The 18,286-nt window shown below is 40.5% G+C and overlaps 3 protein-coding genes across 9 annotated transcripts; 2 read left to right on the top strand and 1 right to left on the bottom strand.

Annotated features, from left to right (window-relative positions):
- Window positions 1-1,445: 1,445 nt before the first annotated feature.
- On the top strand, window positions 1,446-6,588 carry LOC138620570 (transmembrane 6 superfamily member 1-like). 6 transcript variants are annotated; one of them, XM_069697904.1, is made up of 10 exons: window positions 1,522-1,703; window positions 1,790-1,893; window positions 2,113-2,214; window positions 2,299-2,398; window positions 2,684-2,766; window positions 2,989-3,107; window positions 3,584-3,688; window positions 3,783-3,875; window positions 3,962-4,081; window positions 5,950-6,585. In XM_069697904.1, exons 1-10 carry the CDS (start codon window positions 1,612-1,614, stop codon window positions 6,139-6,141), a joined length of 1,110 nt encoding a protein of 369 aa, XP_069554005.1. In that variant the 5' UTR covers window positions 1,522-1,611; the 3' UTR covers window positions 6,142-6,585. The 6 variants fall into 6 exon arrangements, with proteins under 6 accessions (XP_069554006.1, XP_069554005.1, XP_069554007.1 ...); XM_069697906.1 differs by lacking the exon at window positions 3,584-3,688 and having other exon boundaries at window positions 5,950-6,588; XM_069697909.1 differs by lacking the exon at window positions 1,790-1,893 and having other exon boundaries at window positions 1,627-1,703; window positions 2,113-2,210; window positions 5,950-6,584.
- Window positions 6,589-6,947: 359 nt separating this feature from the next.
- On the top strand, window positions 6,948-12,804 carry zrsr2 (zinc finger (CCCH type), RNA-binding motif and serine/arginine rich 2). Its single transcript, XM_069697901.1, has 11 exons — window positions 6,948-7,202; window positions 7,455-7,534; window positions 7,924-8,023; window positions 8,133-8,241; window positions 8,465-8,551; window positions 9,006-9,044; window positions 9,605-9,735; window positions 9,856-10,069; window positions 10,569-10,624; window positions 10,734-10,843; window positions 10,964-12,804. Exons 1-11 carry the CDS (start codon window positions 7,162-7,164, stop codon window positions 11,881-11,883), a joined length of 1,887 nt encoding a protein of 628 aa, XP_069554002.1. The 5' UTR covers window positions 6,948-7,161; the 3' UTR covers window positions 11,884-12,804.
- Window positions 12,793-17,989, bottom strand: LOC138620569 (AP-1 complex subunit sigma-2-like). Of its 2 annotated transcripts, none has more exons than XM_069697903.1 (5): window positions 17,811-17,989; window positions 17,262-17,440; window positions 15,535-15,643; window positions 15,193-15,386; window positions 12,793-14,489 (listed from the first exon to the last, which is right to left on the bottom strand). In XM_069697903.1, exons 2-4 carry the CDS (start codon window positions 17,438-17,440, stop codon window positions 15,231-15,233), a joined length of 444 nt encoding a protein of 147 aa, XP_069554004.1. In that variant the 5' UTR covers window positions 17,811-17,989; the 3' UTR covers window positions 12,793-14,489; window positions 15,193-15,230. The 2 variants fall into 2 exon arrangements, with proteins under 2 accessions (XP_069554004.1, XP_069554003.1); XM_069697902.1 differs by having other exon boundaries at window positions 15,249-15,386; window positions 17,811-17,987.
- Between the last annotated feature and the right edge of the window lie 297 nt (window positions 17,990-18,286).

Below are 18,286 nucleotides of genomic sequence, written 5' to 3'. Positions count from 1 at the left end.
GCCGAGGATAAATTCATTAGAGTTACCAGCCTCAGAAACTGCAAATTAACAGTTCAAGTAGCAGACACATCTCAACATCAACTGTTCAGAGAAGACTGCGTGAATCAGGCCTTCATGGTCCAATTGCTGCAAAGAAGCCACTACTGAGGAAGAACAAGAAGAAGAAGAGACTTGATTGGGCCAAGCAACACAAGGACTGGACATCAAACCAGTGGAACTCTGGACTTTGGTCTGATGAGTCCTATTTTGAGATTTTTGGTTCCACCTGCCGTGTCTTTGTAAAACACAGAAAAGGTGAGGGGATGGTTTCTGCATGTGTGGTTCCCACCGTGAAGCATGGAGGAGGAGGTGTGATGGTGTAGGGGGGAGGGGGAACTTTGCTCGTGACACTGTTGGTGATTTATTCAGAATTCAAGTCATACTTAACCAGCATGGCTCCCACAGCATTCTGCAGCGACATGCCATGCCATCTGGTTTGAGCTTAGTGGGACCAGCATTTGTGTTTCAACAGGTCAATGACCCCAAACACACCTCCAGGCTATGGAAGGGCTGTTTGACCAAGAAGGAGAGTGATGAGTGCTGCGTCAGATGACCTGGCCTCCACAATCACCGACCTAAACCCAACTGAGATGGTCTGGGATGAGTTGGACCGCAGAGTGAAGGCAAAGCAGCCAACAAGTGCTCAGCACCTCTGGGAACTCCTTCAAGACTGTTGGAAAACTATTCCAGGTGACGACCTCTTGGAGCTGATTGAAAGAATCCCAAGAGTGTGCAAAGCTGTCATCAAAACAAAAGGTGGCTACTTTGAAGAATCTAAAATATAAAACATATTCTGGTTTGTTGAGCATTTTTTTGGTTTAGGTAGGTAGGTAGGTAGTTACTTTATTAATCCCCAAAGGGAATTTTTTTTTTTCGCTACAGCAGCATACAGAAGCAATAAGATAATAATAGAATAATAGAAAAGCAATAAAATAGCAGTAAAATAGCAGTACAAAATATTAAATATAAATATAAAATATAAAATGCACAGTATATACTGGGTCTTGGCCACGTTCAGGAGCAGCTGATTTCTTCCTTATAGCAAATAACAACTCTACGTGGGAATACGCGGTCCCTCGTGCGCCGCACGTTCGGGAAGGCGGCTTCGGGGAGGCGGCGCGCGGGAGTGCGAGGGCCCGTACATCACTGCTTGCAGTTTTAATTTGTTTTTTAACATTTTTAAAATGTCATTGTAGTTTTTCAGTTGACCGCCGGATGTCAGTGTCTGTAATGTCACAAAAGAAACATGAACAAACCTACTGAGCCTATTTATAGAAGATAATGATGGAAAATAAACAATTTATAATTCGGTTATTTAGTTAAGCACCATTACGCAAGCGGGTTAGTTTAATAAAGCAGCGGTGTGTTGGTGCGTGTGTGGGTGTGTTGGTGTAGGAGGCACAGAGGGAGAGTGAACAACCAGTCAGACCAGAAGGACAAGACAGAACATGCGTGCTGGATCTGAACTGCAAGTTTGCAGCTTGTTGCGTTTGTCTACACATCATAGCTTCCCTCCCTTTTTGCGTTATTTAAAATTTCTGCTCAAGATAAATCGCTTAAACACAGTCCACCATGAGCGCGTCTGCAGGGACGGGGGTGTTTGTGCTCTCCTTAATGTCCATCCCCATCTGCTACTTATTCAATTCCTTCATTTACAACAACAGGTGAGTCTAATTTCTGTGGCGATGAACAATTGTTGCTATCAGCTACCAATTGAAAATTAAGATATATGCTTTTATATTGCATTTAGTGCCGAAGCTTTCTTCTTTGCTGGGTGCACAACAGTCCTCATCCTGACCATTTCAGCCCGTTTTATGCTCAAGAAGAAGGCTCCAGCAGATCCTCTTTTCTATGGTATAGATTGACAAATGCATGTTTATTGTTTGGACTAAACCAGAGAAAGTTCTTAATTAAACATCATAAGCTAGCATGTCATAGGTCTGACTTTTAAGTCAACATAGAAATATCTGCATATTCATGATTTTTGGAGTCCATTGAAGCCTTTACAATGTTGTGGAGGTTTAAAAAGTGATGCACAGCATTTAAATAAATCAAATGTATGCCTCTGTGCAGTGTATGCAGTGAATGCATTTCTCAGTGTGGTGAATCTGATCATTGGGCTGGAGCAAGACAACATCATTGATGGATTTGTGACGTTTTACCTTAAAGAGGCAAGTGTTGTGCTGGTGCAGTTTGTGTCTGGCCTTTCTGTTGTTCCCACACACGTGTACTGATGAATCTACCCTGTGTTTCAGGCAGATCCACATATTAATACAGCACATGGACACATGATCTCCTACTGGGACGGCTGTGTGCATTATCTCATGTATCTGCTCATGATTGCTGCCATTGCCTGGGGGTAAGAGCTGTATTGTTCATAAAGATATCTGCAGCAGCTGTATCACTAAATATGGGAAAATGTGTCCCGCGTTTTTCCTTATACTGTGTTAAATATTTGATAATGTATAGGATAATATTCAGGGGTGTGTTCTCTTTATTATTGTACACTAGTTTAAGTTTGTATAGTCAATCTATCTATCTATATCTACCTACCTGTCAATCTGTCAGTCTGTCTGTCTGAGTCTTGGCAAGTATAATGTGTTCATCTGGCTTTGACAATGTCAGTGTTACGTGGTTTGCACAGGGACAGTTACCGAGCAATTGGACTCTACTGGGTGGGATCTTTTCTAATGCGTGCCATAGTCTACATTCTTGGGAATGCTGTGGGTAAGTACACTAAAAATAATGGGATGCTTTTAGATGGCTCGTCTCATGTCACTCCCTCACCACTTACTTTACCCGGGGATTACAACAATAGTCCAAACCTTTTTTTCTGATTATTTGTTTACTAGGCCTGAAAAAGATGCACATTTTAAATACTGCTCCTTTTAGTATGTTGACGTGTGTGTTTCCTATGGTGATGTATTATCTTGTTCTGTCTTTTTGCAGGGAAATATGGGACCCAAGTCAGTCCTCTCTTCGCCCTCCACATGCTTTACATTTCAGTGTCTGTGTGGGCTTGCTTCCGCATCTTCTGTCAACCATCGATACGGGACGTTCAGTTAACAGTAAGAACCTGGAGTCCTCAATATCTAAGCTAAAAGAAGAAATGAAATGAAGAAGGTCATTGAAAATGTTGCTTTTAACAGCTGCATTGATAAATAACTGGAGCCTCGACCCTCTTAGTCCAACCCCATCACTGATGCCTCATCATGATTTCTGCTGAATACTTAGCAGATGTGTCAACACCACAAGAAATACAAAACAAAGACAATATTTAATATATTCATATTTTCATTTATAAAACTGTAAATTGATGGGGAGTATAATGCATCATATTTTGTAGGTTTATCTAGCATCAAATCATTGAATTTACAAACAGAAAGAACCTCTTCCCTCTGTTTTCCAAGTATATTTGTCTGGAACAGCTAATACTCAAAGATAATTATAATCATGTGTGAACAATTTCTGAAATTCTATTATACAGAAAAAACAAATCCAAAGTTAGCAGCTCAACACATTACTGTCACTTTTACTTTGTCAGAACATTCAGGAGGCTCAGAGGACACGTTTGCTCCAAAGACCTCTGGACTTACTTTTCATCATTTACCTCATCCCCGCATTGGCTTTCTGTGTCTTCAGAGGCCTGGTAAGAAACTCTAAGATGATCAGCTGCCCAATGCACACATAGCAGTAGAATACTTTCTTAGTGCCTCTTTTTTTTCTAACTGTTTGTGTTTGAGGTTGTTCTGGACTGTCCAAGCAAATGGTGTCAAGACTACACACAACAGTATGAGCCTTACCTGAAAGACCCTTCAGCCTATCCTAAATTACAGGTGATGTTAAACACACCAAAACTTCATCTTAATTCTGTGATCTGACAAATCTCTAAAGTAGTAAACTGTATATTTATGTTTATCAGATGCTGGTGAGCCTGCTGTATTCGGGTCCATACTACATCATTACTCTCTATGGGCTGTTGGTGCCAGGATGTGAGTGGATGACTGACCTGACTCTTGTGCACTCGGGAGCACTGGCACAGGTATGTACTGCTGCTCATTCCTGTCTCTCAGCTCGTGACCAGGTGTATCCCTTTGTACTTAAAGACTCTGCACACACACACACACACACACACACACACACACACACACACACACACACACACACACACACACACACACACACACACACACACACACACACACACACACACACACACACACACACACACACACACACACACACACACAGAGCCAGAGGATGTCACATACTTGTCTCTAATTTGTTCTAATATCATCTTAAATCAGTTCATGCAAAACATCTGTACATGTTTATATTATTTTTTTATTTTCCCTTTTCCACTATTCCACTTATGTTTTGATCAATTGATCAAATTATTTTGTTTTAATTTTCATTTAATTATTGTTTATCACTGAAACACTTTTTAATGTATTAAAACAAGGAATCCAAAAGCATATTCAGATGACAAAAATAGTTTGAGCATTAGTTGTATAATGTATGTGGGCTTTCTTAAAGTGCACAGAACTATGAATATTGAACCAACTATATAGTGTAAATATTAATGAAAATAATAATGATATACTTTATTTGTAAAGCACTGTTCGTACATAAAATGTAGCTCAAAGTGAAATAGATACATTCATTTTCATGGTTGATTAACAAGAGCTTGTAGTGGTTTTCATCATTTACAGTCACACAAAGGTTTTTTCCATATATAATGTGTTTTCCCACATGGCATCATCTATCTAGGTAGATTCTGCAATGCCAGACCGAAAGTGGGCATCCGGCTAAATATCTGTTCCCAAACTTCCTTCTCTATAGTGGCTGCAAATTGTTCTCTGTTTAGTTTATTCTTTATTGCTCTCAGACTCCAGTGGCTCTGTATGAGCAGAGGAGTGGAACTCTGAGGAGTGATGGGAGCAGCCTGTGTGTATCTTCATTGTACAAAGCAGCTGTCATGTTTGAGCTGCCGGCTGGCACGTCACTCATCAGTGGGATAAGGGCAGAAGCTGACTTCAGACCAAGAGGAATGGTGGTATTGGTGGTGTTCACTTAAATGTCAGCTGTTTGGTCAGGCTATAAATAGGAGTGCTGATGGTTTGGCGGACTTGGTTGCTATGAAACATGTCATGTGTCTTTTTTCTGCAGCTTTCCTTGAAAAAGTAAACTGACAGGAATCTATTAGAGTGAAAATTATTTGAGGATGAGTGGAAATGCCAGAATGGGTCCAGGTTTTATTGGCCATCAGTTCATTAAAGGAATAATTCACTCGAAAACAATTGTTACTTGACTTCATTTTGTTGTTTTCTTTTCATTGTTCCTCTGTATGAACTGTTACACATCAGTCAGATTTCCCTCTAGATCCCGTTTTTTTACTGATGTTTAACACAATTATACAGAGAAATGTGCTTGTATAAGAGACAAAAATAGCAAGCCCTCATTAGACCAGAATGCTATGCGTCTACGTGACATGATATGACATGACATGATTTAAATAAGGTAAACGATACAGTTATTCTTGGAAACTTGTAAATCTTTTACTGAAGTGGAAAAAGAAATAAAGCACTTTAATACGAAACAATTGCAAAAGCATTGCACTAATCGTTGGTGTGATGAGGGCGTATCTTTCCCTCATGAAAAAGGGAACGTCAAAGGAAATAACAATAAGATTTTAATAAAAAAGAGGTTTGCTGTTTGTTTTTTTCAGGTATCAGTGAGACCTGAAAATCATCATGCTATTGTTACATCAGGGAACATTTTTTGTTAAAAATAGGCTCTGTGAAATCTATGAGCGAGTGAAATAACAAGATAATGTTCCTGTCAGTGTGAATATACTGTGAAGCTTTTAGTCATCACTGTCATTTTACCCTTTTCTGATTCATTTCACAGGCTCAGTTCGCTCATATTGGCGCATCTCTTCACACACGGACGCGATTCTCCTACAGAGTGCCCGCTGACAGCCAGCCTGTCTTCTTACTGGTCAATGTCCTGTATACAGTGGTGCCTCAGGCTCTGTGCTACCGCTGCTGCACCAGGCCTGCCTTCTTCCTCAGGCCAATGCTCGAGAAGAAAATTGAATGACAGAGTGTCGGGGTGGGGGAGAGTGCCACACATGTCAAGGATACCTAAATAAAAGGCTGAATTACTTTCAAAGTCCTGCTCTGTGTTTTCAGTCATTAGCAGTTGCTATTTTTAGAGGAGAAGCCGCTACCGCTAATCCTAATGAGGGATAAGTAGCGGTATTGGAAACACGACAAAGCAAACCGTTTGTGTCATCTGTTCTGTTGCTTATTTTGAAAATGTGAACATAATTAAAAACTTAAATTGTGTTTGTGTGTGTGTATTAGGCAACAGCCTGCATAGTACAGATAATAGTACTTAGACTTGTATATAGGATTCAAAGTACAACGTACTTGACAATCCTTGCTGTTATATGTTTGGTCATTATTTTAGTTACAAAAACTGATTTCTTGCTGACACTGGTTTCAGTGCCGTTTTGGCAATAGGTTGGCAAATAAAGAAATCATTTGTGTGTCTGTGTATTTTACAATATATAGTAATGTTTACATAAGGGTTACATTCACCATTTAACGGAATTTAGTAAAAAAAAAAAAAAAAAAAAAAGGTCATTATTGTAGACATACGAAAAATGTAAGAGTCATAAGCAGGCTGAAAGAATATCAGATCTTTAACACAGTGCCCAGACTAATACTGTTTTATTTTATTTAAAAAAAAATTAAAACGGTGAAAAAGTACTCAAAAATGATATAAACGTTAAAGTAACTCATATGAGTTAAAAGAAACAAAAATGTATATCTTAATTTCTCGAAGAGGAACCGTTTTATTTAAGGAATTTAAACCGGAAGTACTTCAAACCACCTCTTCCTGTCACGAACAAAACAACCCCGCATGTAGCCTGCTGAAATGGTTTAGTTACATCTGTACCAGTCAAACCAAATTCACCTCGGAATGAACTCGTCCAGTCAGAGGAGATTTTGTTCTCGTGTTTTTACGCAAGTCCTGATGACGAGAAGCAGCTGGCGGCAAAACTACTTCAGCGGACTGACGTTAGCTGTGGAAGCTAACTAGCCAGCTAATGTTATGGCAGCACCCACTCCACTGACTTCTGCTCCTGTTTTAAGGTCTGTGTCTCTTCTTTATTTCTGGTTGAAATTAAGCGAGAATCAAACTATATATATATATATATATTATTATTATTTTTTTTTTTTACGAGACACTACGGTGTTTCACTGCAAAATGTCCCCCTCTGCTGATGTCTCTCTTCACTTTAATGCCTGTGCAAGCATCAGAAGCCACACTGGGTTTTTTTTTTGTTGTTGTTTTTTTTCCTCTCCTCTGTCTCGACTGATGTTTCAAATCTTCTTTCACTTCAGTCAAAAGCAACGCAGGGCTGCTCTGAGGAAGGAGAGAAGAAAACGGAAACGCCAAGCTCTCGCCCATGCCAGAGAAGGTGGTACGTAGATAACGAGGGTGGATTATAAAAAGTTCAGAGGCTGCTCCTGTTGCACGTGAACGCTGCACAGCGCTGTGTTGTGCATGGAGGAGGCGATCAAGCAAACGAGCCAGATGAGGGGTTTTGAATGGCATTCACATTTCGAGAGGGGCAGAACATCACTGTCCCAAGAGGCTGGTGCGTCAGGTTAGGGGTGTAACTAGGTTGGTTTTCTTTGACATTTGCAAAGTGAATTTGTACACCGTTCACGTGCAACACAACCAGCCTCAAAACTCTTTGATTTGGTCCTCGTTGCTCTCTCATTGATGTTGTTGTCAAATGTGATAACTTTTGTGAGCCAGAGTCACCTCAACATATACAATATGTACTATATATATATACTATTATAGATTTTAAAAATGAAACAAGCTTCCCTGCTGAAGAAGAAGACGAAGAAGAGGAGGAGGAAATAAATGATGGAGATGGTGAAGATAAGGATGAAGAGAAGAGGTAGGTCAATACTAATGTCACTTCTGCCCTGCAGCTGCACATTTAAATGAGAGACAGCACAGAAACATTGACTGCACAGCTCTTCATGGTGTTTGATTTGTATTTTCAGACGGCGGCTGCACGAAGAGTGGCTGGAAAGAGAGAGACTCGCCCAGGAGGAATTCAGGCTGCAGTTCGAGAGGGAGGAAGCTGCGAGGAAAAGAAAAGAAGAGGAAGAGGTAATCTAACGTCTTCAATGTCTTTAAATTGTAAAATGCTAATTTGGCTGCCGATTTTCTTCCAAATTATGTGAATACCTGCAGCCTGACCCAATCATCAGTTGGGATTGGGTGCTATGGTGATTGATTGGCTGGTTTATGAGCACATCTGACAAGTGATTTGCATCAAACATTTCATGTTAACTGTCATATTAACGAGCTTTATGCCATTTTGTGCCCACAGCGAATGATAAAGGAGGAATGGGAGGAACAGCAGAGGAGAGAAACAGAGGAGAAAGAGCAGAAGCAGCAGGAGAAGCGAGACAGAGAGGTGAAACGGTCTCCAGGATGATAGAAACACAAAGAAACATATCCTCTTCTACTTAATCACGAGTATTAATACGGTCCAGCCAAAAGTGGAGATGAAGATTTCACACATTTCACCAGTTGGATGTTTCTTTTGTAAAATGTGCTCTTGCTTTGTACATGGTTCTTTTTTAAACTTTTCCTTGACTGAGTGGCACAAGCAACCAATCCTTCACCTTAACTGAGATACACTCAAAGAGAAAAACTCTTCAGCTCTCACAACAAGGACGTATCTTTTACTTTGTGTGACAACTGCCTGTGAAATTGCCCCAGATGTCTGGAAATGATACATCTTGAATGCCAGTTATTTTTGTGCCTATCAGTCCTCGTGAATGTGGTCTTAACCCACAATAACAGATATGCTGCAGTATGTTGACGTCTACACTTTTTCACCCGCCGTGTCTTTACACCATTTGTAGGAGGCTGTTCAGAAAATGTTGGACGAAGCTGAAAATCAGGTATTAACACACATGGATGTCATTAAACTGATACGTACATCAGTAAGCATTTTTATTACTAAAATATACATTTAGTTAAAAAATCAATTTGCTTTTAATTAAACCTGCTGCAAACCTCCTGACATTTCCAAAGATGCCGGATATATTGTGTCGTGTATTTTTTTCCTAATTAGATGGAGCTCAGATTGACTTGTACATATTTTCAAGTTCAGTTGAACTTCATACATTAACAGTGGAAGTTGTATAGAATTCACCTGACTGACTGATATTGTGGGCGATTAGTAGCTCATTACAGACGTATTGTGTTCAAAACAAACATATGGTACATTTTTTATAGCTGTCATTATCGGTACTGTTGTTGGACTTAATCTGGCTGCTGCATTACAACATTGCCACTCCTCTGAACCATTAAATATACAATAAAAGAACCTTGTAAAAGCGTCGAGGGGCCTCGGAGTCCATGACAAGCACTTTGATCTGCTAGAAGGCTAAAAGCTAAGCTAATTTACAGTCAAAGTAGACAGTATATATACTTTGTTTGTTCATGTTCTTGCTTCCAGCTTGATAATGGAGGACCGTGGATGAATCCTGAGGCTCCTGTGATGGGGAACTCGGAGAACTTTGGAACAGAGCTCGACGTAGCCAACTGTCCGTTCTTCCTTAAGACTGGAGCTTGTCGATTTGGAGACAGGTGCTGATTGGTTCTCTTCTGATGTGACTTAGTAGGTCAGATTGATAAACCTCCGACACATTGAGGAGGTCTTTCCTTACATGTTTGTATGTCGACCTTTCTTCTGTCTTCGTGATCCAGATGTTCTCGGAAACACGTTTATCCCACGTCCAGTCCAACGCTGATGATCCGTGGTATGTTTAGAACGTTCGGCATGGAGGAGTCGCGGCGCGATGATTACGACATCGACGCTTGTTTGGAGCACAGTGAGGAAGACCTGCAGGATTCATTCCTCGAGTTCTACGATGACGTTCTGCCAGAGTTCAAGAGTATCGGCAAGGTGTTGCAGTTGAAGGTGAGATGAGGCTGCTTTCTGAAGTAATCTCGTTGCTTTCTTTCATCTTGTCTTCATGTCTACAAGATTGAAAAATCAGATTTATGTGCTTCATCGCTCAGCTACATCTACATGTTTCTAATAACGGGTACATGTGTTCATTGTCCATGACAAGGACTTTCTATCGCAGCAGTGTGGTTGGATGAAAGAGACATAAATTGTATATGAATTGATGCATCTTTCTATTCAAAATAAATTGAGTCAAACTAAAACTAAAACTGGCACAACGCAGACTCTAAAAGACAAAATAAGTTGTTTTCCACAGCAAAACGTTTGTCTATTTGTAAAATTCAAACACATTTACACCATAAGAGAAACCAGTAAAACCCTCTTGTTGAATCTTATATCACTCAAAATAGATACGACATGATTTCAAAAGAACAACTCGCTGTATAAATGATCAAATTTGTACCACTAAAAGTACATATTTGGTTTCATTGATTCCTTTCCTCTTTTTTAGGTCAGCTGCAATTATGAACCGCACTTGAGAGGAAATGTTTACATTCAATTTGACACGTAAGACATCACACAGCCACTCAACGACAAATAAATGAAATGTTTGCTGTTTGAAATTTTTGGATAAAGCTCTTCATTTTTTATCCTCTTGTCTCTGTTGTCTGTCCAGAGAGGAGCAGTGCAAAGAGGCCTTCATCAAGTTCAATGGGAGGTGGTATGCAGGCCGACAGCTTCAATGCGAGATGTGTCCTGTAACACGGTGGAAGAATGCCATATGTGGTGAGTCACTTATTAATACAGTCAAATGGGCTTTTTAAAAAAAATTAACATCTACTGCAGGGAGACAATATTCAGTTTAGTGTTTTTACTTTAGTGTTTTTTTGTTGTTGTTTTTTTCAGGATTGTTTGACAGACAGAAGTGCCCTAAAGGGAAGCACTGCAATTTCCTGCACGTATTTCGAAACCCCGGCAATGAATTCTGGGAGGCCGACAGAGACCTGCACCTGTCCCCCGACCGCAGCATCAGGGGGAGTCGCAGAGACGGGTGGCATTCAGAGCGATACGGCGATCGATCCTGGAGGCAGCGGCGCTACAGCAGAAGCCCGTTAAGATCGGAGAGATCACACGGCAGACGAGAAGACGACAGGCGGAGGAGCAGGAGCAGAGAGAGGAGGGCATCCCATCTGAACAGAGAGGTAAAACAGTCGTCCAGATCCAGACACAGTGGCAGGAGGAAAGATCTGAGCAGAAGCAGAGACAGGTCGAGGAGCAGAAGTAGAGACATGCTGAGACACTGGAGTAGAGATAAAGACTGGGAGCAGAAGCATCGGAAGAGGAGCGAAGAGAGAGACAGCAGAGACCAAGATGAAGACACTCGCAAAGAAACGAGAGAAAAGTCAAGAAGCACGAGCAGAGAGATGAAAAAAAGAAAGCAAAGTAGAGAAAGGAGCCCCAAGAACCCAGATAAACATAAGAAAATGTCTACTGATGATTCCAACACACACCGCCGCCACAAACACTCCAAAAAGAGCAAGAAGAAGAGCAAGAAGAAGAGCAAGAAGAAAAGCCATTTGTCTGAAGGAACGACTTCATCTGGAGAGTCAGAAAGGGAGAAGGAGTCGGAGGTGGAGACGGCAGATAACCATTCTGGACCAAGTCCTGGTGGAGCGATAACAGAAACGGAGACAACTCAGAACAACACCGGCTTCAGTGAGAGTGTCGACGGTGAGAATAACTTCAGTTCAGAGGTGAAAAGTGAACAATCAAACACTGAAATCTCAGGGGAGCTGACTGGAAATGGGGACATGGATTCTTCCTAGTGACTCCTACACTATTTTCTGTCACCACATAAATATGTGAAGGAAGAAATTATATTTTTATACACGAGCCTGGCTGCGCCCACATATTGCTCAAAGTTTCACTCTTTGAAAGGATTAAAGTCTGGAAACCCTGTTCGCGTGCAGGTTTGCTCAGAAGGACGGCCCAATCAGCAGATGCTGTTGAAAGTGTTGCTCAAACAATGATGCGTTTTGGCAAAAGGCAAATGGTGGTCAATGTCAATTGGTTAAAGGCTGTTTGCAGTCTGGAAATGATTCTCTAAGGAGTCTTGCCAGACCCGTTTATTCAGAGTGAATTTAGGTCTGGAGATACATTAGGGCCGAGCCTGGAATCACTCCCTCATTCACTACTTCCTATACAATGGGAACTCAACAGTGAGCAGTAAATTAAGATTTTGGACTCTTACTTTTCACTTGCATCATCACCGAGTTATTTTCACATCCATAAAATGAGAAGCATTGCATTGTGGGATTGTTAGTACAATGTTGTGGACATGCAAAGGACTCTTTTCATTGCATTGTGGAACTTTTGAAATCACCATTCTGTAGTTTTACACACTTTAAAAGCAGTTTAGTGCCACATATTAGGAAAGAGGGCGTGATTCCATACACAGCCCATGTTAGCACTCATCACCATCCATAAACATACAGGATGTGAATATTTTGCCTTTTGAAAATATTCAATGTGACTTTAATTGAATGATCAGTCACCAGAGCTGTTGCACTACGTGGTCATTGTTGTCAAGTAAAAAGCATGTAAAACAAAACTTTGACACATGCGTTTTCTTTTTGAATACATTTATTGTTAATAACTTTCAAATATAAGAAAACAAAAGTGTTGGCAAATGTGTTGGCAGTGTTTAATACAAAAAGTGATTTCTTTTGCACAAATCAAAGATAAAACTGTTTAATAATTACTCATGAATGTTTAACAAAAACACTTGCGGTCTTGAGACTGAAGATAAAAAAAAAAACCTGATTACCATACAGTTTGGGATGAGCATCTTTTCATAGGTTGCTGGCTTGTTTTCCTGCATCTTACCGAACAAGCCGACAGTGATGAATATTAATAATGTGCCCTGATATTGTTATGCTCCTATTCCATAAAGAAACTCCCGTCTTTAAATGGACTGGGAATTACATAATACTGGTATATCGTAGCCGAATAACTTCGAGGAACATTTTTTTTTGTCAAACAACCTGCTCTTACAAATCCCTTTTCTGCCATGTTAGCCTTCTATAGACACCATTGAGAAGGTGAAACACAGTGTTCTTTGGTCATATGTTAGTCTTTAAGAGTAAGCCAAAGTTTTATAATACATAAAATAGTATTTTTTTCATTTGGGTCACTATCCTATCCTGACTAAAGACTAAAGGAGGGACTGACCTTGTGACATTTCTCCAGAGGTCATTACAAACTTCAATGTTAAACAAATGTTTCTGAGGAAAAGAAAAGTCAATCGTTAAAAAAAAGGAGAAAAAAACAAAACTACAGAATGACTTGACAGTTTTGCAAACATGACATTAATTACACATAGAAACCATGCAGGTTTAGCAAAGGTAAACAATTAAGTCCTGAAAAGGAAATATGAAATGGTTCATTTCTGGAGAGGAATCACCAAACACAAACCTACTCAACATGTACACCGACAATGATTATGAGTCGTTTGATTTTACTTGACTGATGGGTTGAGTTTACCCACATAGAAGTGATTGTACCATCGTCAGCGGTTCCCGCTCGTGTTACCATTACATTTGAATCACAGAGCTAAACATCTTTAAAAATACAAGGTCATTTAACAGCGCTTACTGCCGTTCTGAACGAGTCCTCAGAGACCAAAAACCATCTGGAAGCGTGATGAAGATTTTTCACCGGTTCCCCGTTTTAATTCTCCTCATTAAAACAAAAATGAGTTTGTACAAGAACCAAACTATGTAGTATAAGTAACACTGTTTTATGTTGATCATTCATTCCAATTGTTTATATTTACCAACAAACATCATGCATTAATATTCTGCGGAGCAAGGACTTGGATTAAAAAAAGTTAACTTCAGAAACGTTTTTTTTTTTAATCCAGACGGGTGGAGTCTGAGGATTCCATTTTTTTTTCTTAAAGATCATGTGATGGTAACACATGAGCGGCACCAACTGTAGCTACAACAGCATCTTAAAAAAAAGGTACTTCGAGCCAAACGGCACATAAAACTCTGCAATGCGAGATGATGGATGATCTTAATATGATGCTGGATTTTCATATCGCTGCTACATTGTTCTCCGTAGAGTTTTAAGAAGTTAGGGTGAGTGACGTATGCCAAGTACTGCAGAGCACAGTGAGGGAGCTTGCACATGGGAGACATTAAAACCACAGTTGGCACCACATTGAAAGGACATTACAGGATAGTACAGTACAGAATAATACAGTACATAGATGGTGATTATACACATAGAACACTGACACAGTGAACAGGAGATGACGGGATAGAGACATGGAGGTTGCCAGATCTGCATCTGGGAGAGAGACGGAGTTCAGCATGATGATCTATGTCAGCCCAATTTCTTCGAGAACACTCCGCGGTGCCTCGGCCTCCTGCAGATGGAGAAGAGAGAGAGATAAATGTTCACGCAGTCACACAATCTGTAGAACAAAGTACCCCTCCGAATCATAATTAATAGTACACGAGTCATAATTGCAAGTTGCTCAACGTGTGATGGGAACAGGAGGCCCTACAGGCCCGCGCAGGCAGCCGTGCTGTTACAACAATAGCCCTGCATGCTTTGCCAAAAATAAAATCACTGAGCACTGAATCTGTCCACTGCAAATGCCTCCACCTAGACAACAACAAAAACAGGCAGGACAGCATTGGCTTCAGAGCACTGGCTCAGGGGAGAGAGAGAAAAGTATTAAGCGAGCGCAGCAGACTGAAAATAAACAGGCAGGTGTAGACGGTCGCAAGCTGGGAAAAGCAATGCAAAGCAACATCTTGCATCAAGCCTTTCGTCTGGTGTAGCACTTGCATTGTTGAGTTAATCTGCAATCGTGCCGGTTTCAGATGCTCTTCTTGGTCTTGGTAAACATTTTGGGGTTTTGGACCATTGGCTGAGCAAAATAAGTGATGCGAAGACATCGCTTTTGGTTCTAAAAACATGTAATGGGCATTTCCCCCGAAATTTCTGACATATTACAGACCAAACACTTTCAATCAATTTGCTGAGAAAAATCATTGGCAGATTAATCAACATTGAAAATAATCATTAGTTGCCACTTTACTTCCTAGTCCTGTTGAACTTACAGTGGTTAGTCAGTGAAATGGGTTCAACTATGTGCCGATTAGAGAACTGAGTCTACCTCCTGCAGCAAGTCGGCCTGCTCGATGGCCTTCAGCACATTCTTCTTGGAGGTTTCCTGGGCCTCTCCGCCCAGCAGGAACTCATCCAGAATAAAGTAGGCCTTCTCAAAGTTGAAGATTATATCCAGCTCGCACACCTGTCAGGCCACAGCATCACAGAGAACAGCAGATTAGAGGAGATCCTGTCCTCACTGAAAACCTTAGATTATTCCAGTTACTTTTGAACAGATTGTCCACCACGCCGTTAACTGGCACGTGTACACGCATGACGTTTACAAGACTCACACTGCCAAAATATTTATCCAGCAGCTCCACATATCGATGGATAATCTCCAGCGTGATCAGCTCATTATCCTGATCCTCGACCGCACAGCAGAAATACAGGCTTGCATATCTAATACACAAAGAAAGAAAAGCAATAGGTCAATATGAACAAACAAACTTACTTAAAACAACAACAACAACAGCACACAGTCGACTTCATCAAGGCTCTAAAGATCCGGCACCAAGTATTTATAGTGAGTAGAAAACTAAAAGTCACAATCTTCAAACAGCGAGGATTTATTGCACGGACAATACGATTTATTTATACTCATGTAAGGAATATATGATCATACAAAAAACACCTCTTCCAGTGTTGCAGCACCGAGTCACTTTCTCCTGGCTGCATTTCTGTTTGTTTTAGTTTAATACAGTGAAGACATGAAGATGTTTTTATATTTTCTGACTCAGCAGTCATATGTTCAGAACTAATCAGGCAATCTTTACATATTTGTGTTATTTCCCTCCATTATTCTGCAGTCATTTTTTGAGAGGGGGTGTTTCTGGCTTTCATAACAACAGAAGGTGAAATCTTGACAAAACAAATCACTGACTCACTGGCTCTCATAAACAACTCCAACAAATCACCACAGATGCAGAAGTGACGTAACGAACCAAAATGTAACACATCCCATTATCAAGATCTTTCTCTCGCATAACAAATGTCACAACAACAATCAAGAGTGCAGCTTATTTTAGACCAGGGGTGTCAAACATACGGCCAGCGGGCCGGATGACTTTGCTAAGTGTGAAAATTACAGAAAGACATAAATTGCATTTCTATGAGAATATGGAGGTTTATGAGTACAAACGTTTTTTTTTTTTTTTTTTTTTTTTAATCGATCCAGTAATTGCTTCAAAAACAGCATAAATGCGACGTCTGCTCCGGAGGCAGCTGCGCTCGCTGCTCGCTTTGTGACGCGTTTGATGTCAACCGTGTCACAAAGCGAGGGAATCTGCAGAGAAGAGCCGGGGCAGATAAACAGTCGGCTGATGTCTGAGTTTTTGGTCTTTATGTTTCTAGTTTATTGTAGAAAGACCTTAAAACAGAATGTATCATCCAAAAACCTTCACCAATGATTTAAACATAGAGAAATATTATCGTTATGTATGCGTTATTATGCCATGATTTTACTGGTCTGGCCCACTTGAGATCAAAGTGGGCAGTATGTGGCCCCTTAACTAAAATGAGTTTGACACCCGTTTTAGACCATTATGAAATATTTAAACATTTAACTCCATATTTTAAAATTCTTCCAGGACTTTTAACTACATCCGAGTCCACATCATGGAAACTCAGTCTCTCTCCCACAACCTCCTGTTCTCCAAAAAAAGAAAGAAAAGGAATCACCTCCTGCAAGTAGTTCGCAGCTTTTGCAAGATTTATTTGGTTTAAATAAACCAAAAATGAACTATGTATTCTGTTAGGTCTGCTGCTGTTAAGAGGAAAGTTTCATAACAAGTCACAGATGAAACACTTAAAACTACCAAAAGATTTAAGTTTGTGATGAAAACCAGGTTTTGAAAAAAAAAAATAAATCTAAATGCATCTCCTACTGCACGTGTTCAAAGAACCCAAGCTGGTGTGTAAACAGTAAAAAAAAAATAAAAAAATACACACACTTTAAACGCCAGCAGAGATGCACAAAATGAAGGACTGTAAAGACACCACATGTCTCCGATTGACTTACCTTTTGTACACAATCTTGAGGTCCCTCCACTCCAAGAAGCTGCACATCTTGGGCTTCCTGGCCAGTATGGTCTGGACCAGGTCTCTGGAGATCTTCTTCCTCTCCTTGTCGGACAGAGGGACATACCATTTCTGTAACCGCAGCTTTCCCTGCCGGCTGAACAACAGCATGAACTGCATCTGCGACCGAGAGGAAGTTCAGGTCAGAGTTATCCACGTGACGTAAAGACTTGGTGCGTGACATTAAATGAATAATGTTGAAAGTTCATTTAGTGCAAAAAAAAAACAAACAAACCAATAAGCAGAAACGCCCGAACAAACAGGAACTACACGAGGGTAACACGCCCGAGCCACCTGCTATATCTACTCGACATCGGGTTCATTATACGTGAAAGAAGCTTTAAGTTGAAGTTTCATTAGCTCGTGTTTGCTGACGTTGCTTAATGGCCACATATTACCGTCAACAACACGTGTCGTGTCCCCCCCACCACACACACACACACACACTCCTGCGACACAGCAGCTACGAGAAGTAAACACGAGTCTTTACCTTCGGCCGGGCCTTCGAGATAGTCCCTTGGACGACTGGCGGCTCGAGTAAATTCAAGCAAAATACATAACCACAAGAGAGAGACCGGATACTTGACTGTTTCTGCGGGTTAGCTTCTTATCGAGCTTGATGCTAACCCAGCTGGTGGCGGCTGCTGGTGAGACAACGATTAAGACAGCTGCGCCGTGATTGGCTGAAAGAGACACAGCTGCGGCATCTGATTGGCTTAAAGATTCCGTTATTCGTTACGTATCGGTGGCTTCCTATGGCTGAAACTTTCTACCTCACTCGATTTCGCTTCTGTGTTCAGTAATAAACTAAAAGAACAAACCATTTTTTTTTTAATTTAAAAAATAAATAATAATATTAGTGCTTCATTGATTTAAAGTTTTGCAGTTTTAACTTATTTACATACTGTTGGCTTTTTTTTTTGCCTATTTACATTTGAGTTGCACTAGTGGAGGTGATTTGGCGCC

This window comes from Brachyistius frenatus, unplaced genomic scaffold (genome assembly GCF_029030835.1).
Source record: "Brachyistius frenatus isolate BFR_SWC_R1_liver_20210118 unplaced genomic scaffold, ASM2903083v1 Contig_24, whole genome shotgun sequence".
NCBI lineage: Eukaryota > Metazoa > Chordata > Actinopteri > Embiotocidae > Brachyistius > Brachyistius frenatus.
The sequence above is the reverse complement of the archived record's forward strand: the minus strand, read 5'-3'. Positions and strand labels throughout refer to the sequence as shown.

Coding starts and splice junctions, on each gene's coding strand:
- LOC138620570 (XM_069697904.1), top strand. CDS start 1,612: ATGAGCGCGTCTGCAGGGACGGGGGTGTTTGTGCTCTCCTTAATGTCC. Junction 2,767..2,988: donor CATTCTTGGGAATGCTGTGG/GTAAGTACACTA, acceptor GTCTTTTTGCAG/GGAAATATGGGACCCAAGTC. Junction 4,082..5,949: donor ACTCGGGAGCACTGGCACAG/GTATGTACTGCT, acceptor TTCATTTCACAG/GCTCAGTTCGCTCATATTGG.
- zrsr2 (XM_069697901.1), top strand. CDS start 7,162: ATGGCAGCACCCACTCCACTGACTTCTGCTCCTGTTTTAAG. Junction 9,736..9,855: donor GCTTGTCGATTTGGAGACAG/GTGCTGATTGGT, acceptor TTCGTGATCCAG/ATGTTCTCGGAAACACGTTT. Junction 10,625..10,733: donor GTTTACATTCAATTTGACAC/GTAAGACATCAC, acceptor TTGTCTGTCCAG/AGAGGAGCAGTGCAAAGAGG.
- LOC138620569 (XM_069697902.1), bottom strand. CDS start 17,440: ATGCAGTTCATGCTGTTGTTCAGCCGGCAGGGAAAGCTGCGGTTACAG. Junction 15,644..17,261: donor CTCAAGATTGTGTACAAAAG/GTAAGTCAATCG, acceptor TTTGTGTATTAG/ATATGCAAGCCTGTATTTCT. Junction 14,490..15,248: donor AGGCCGACTTGCTGCAGGAG/GTAGACTCAGTT, acceptor CTCCATCTGCAG/GAGGCCGAGGCACCGCGGAG.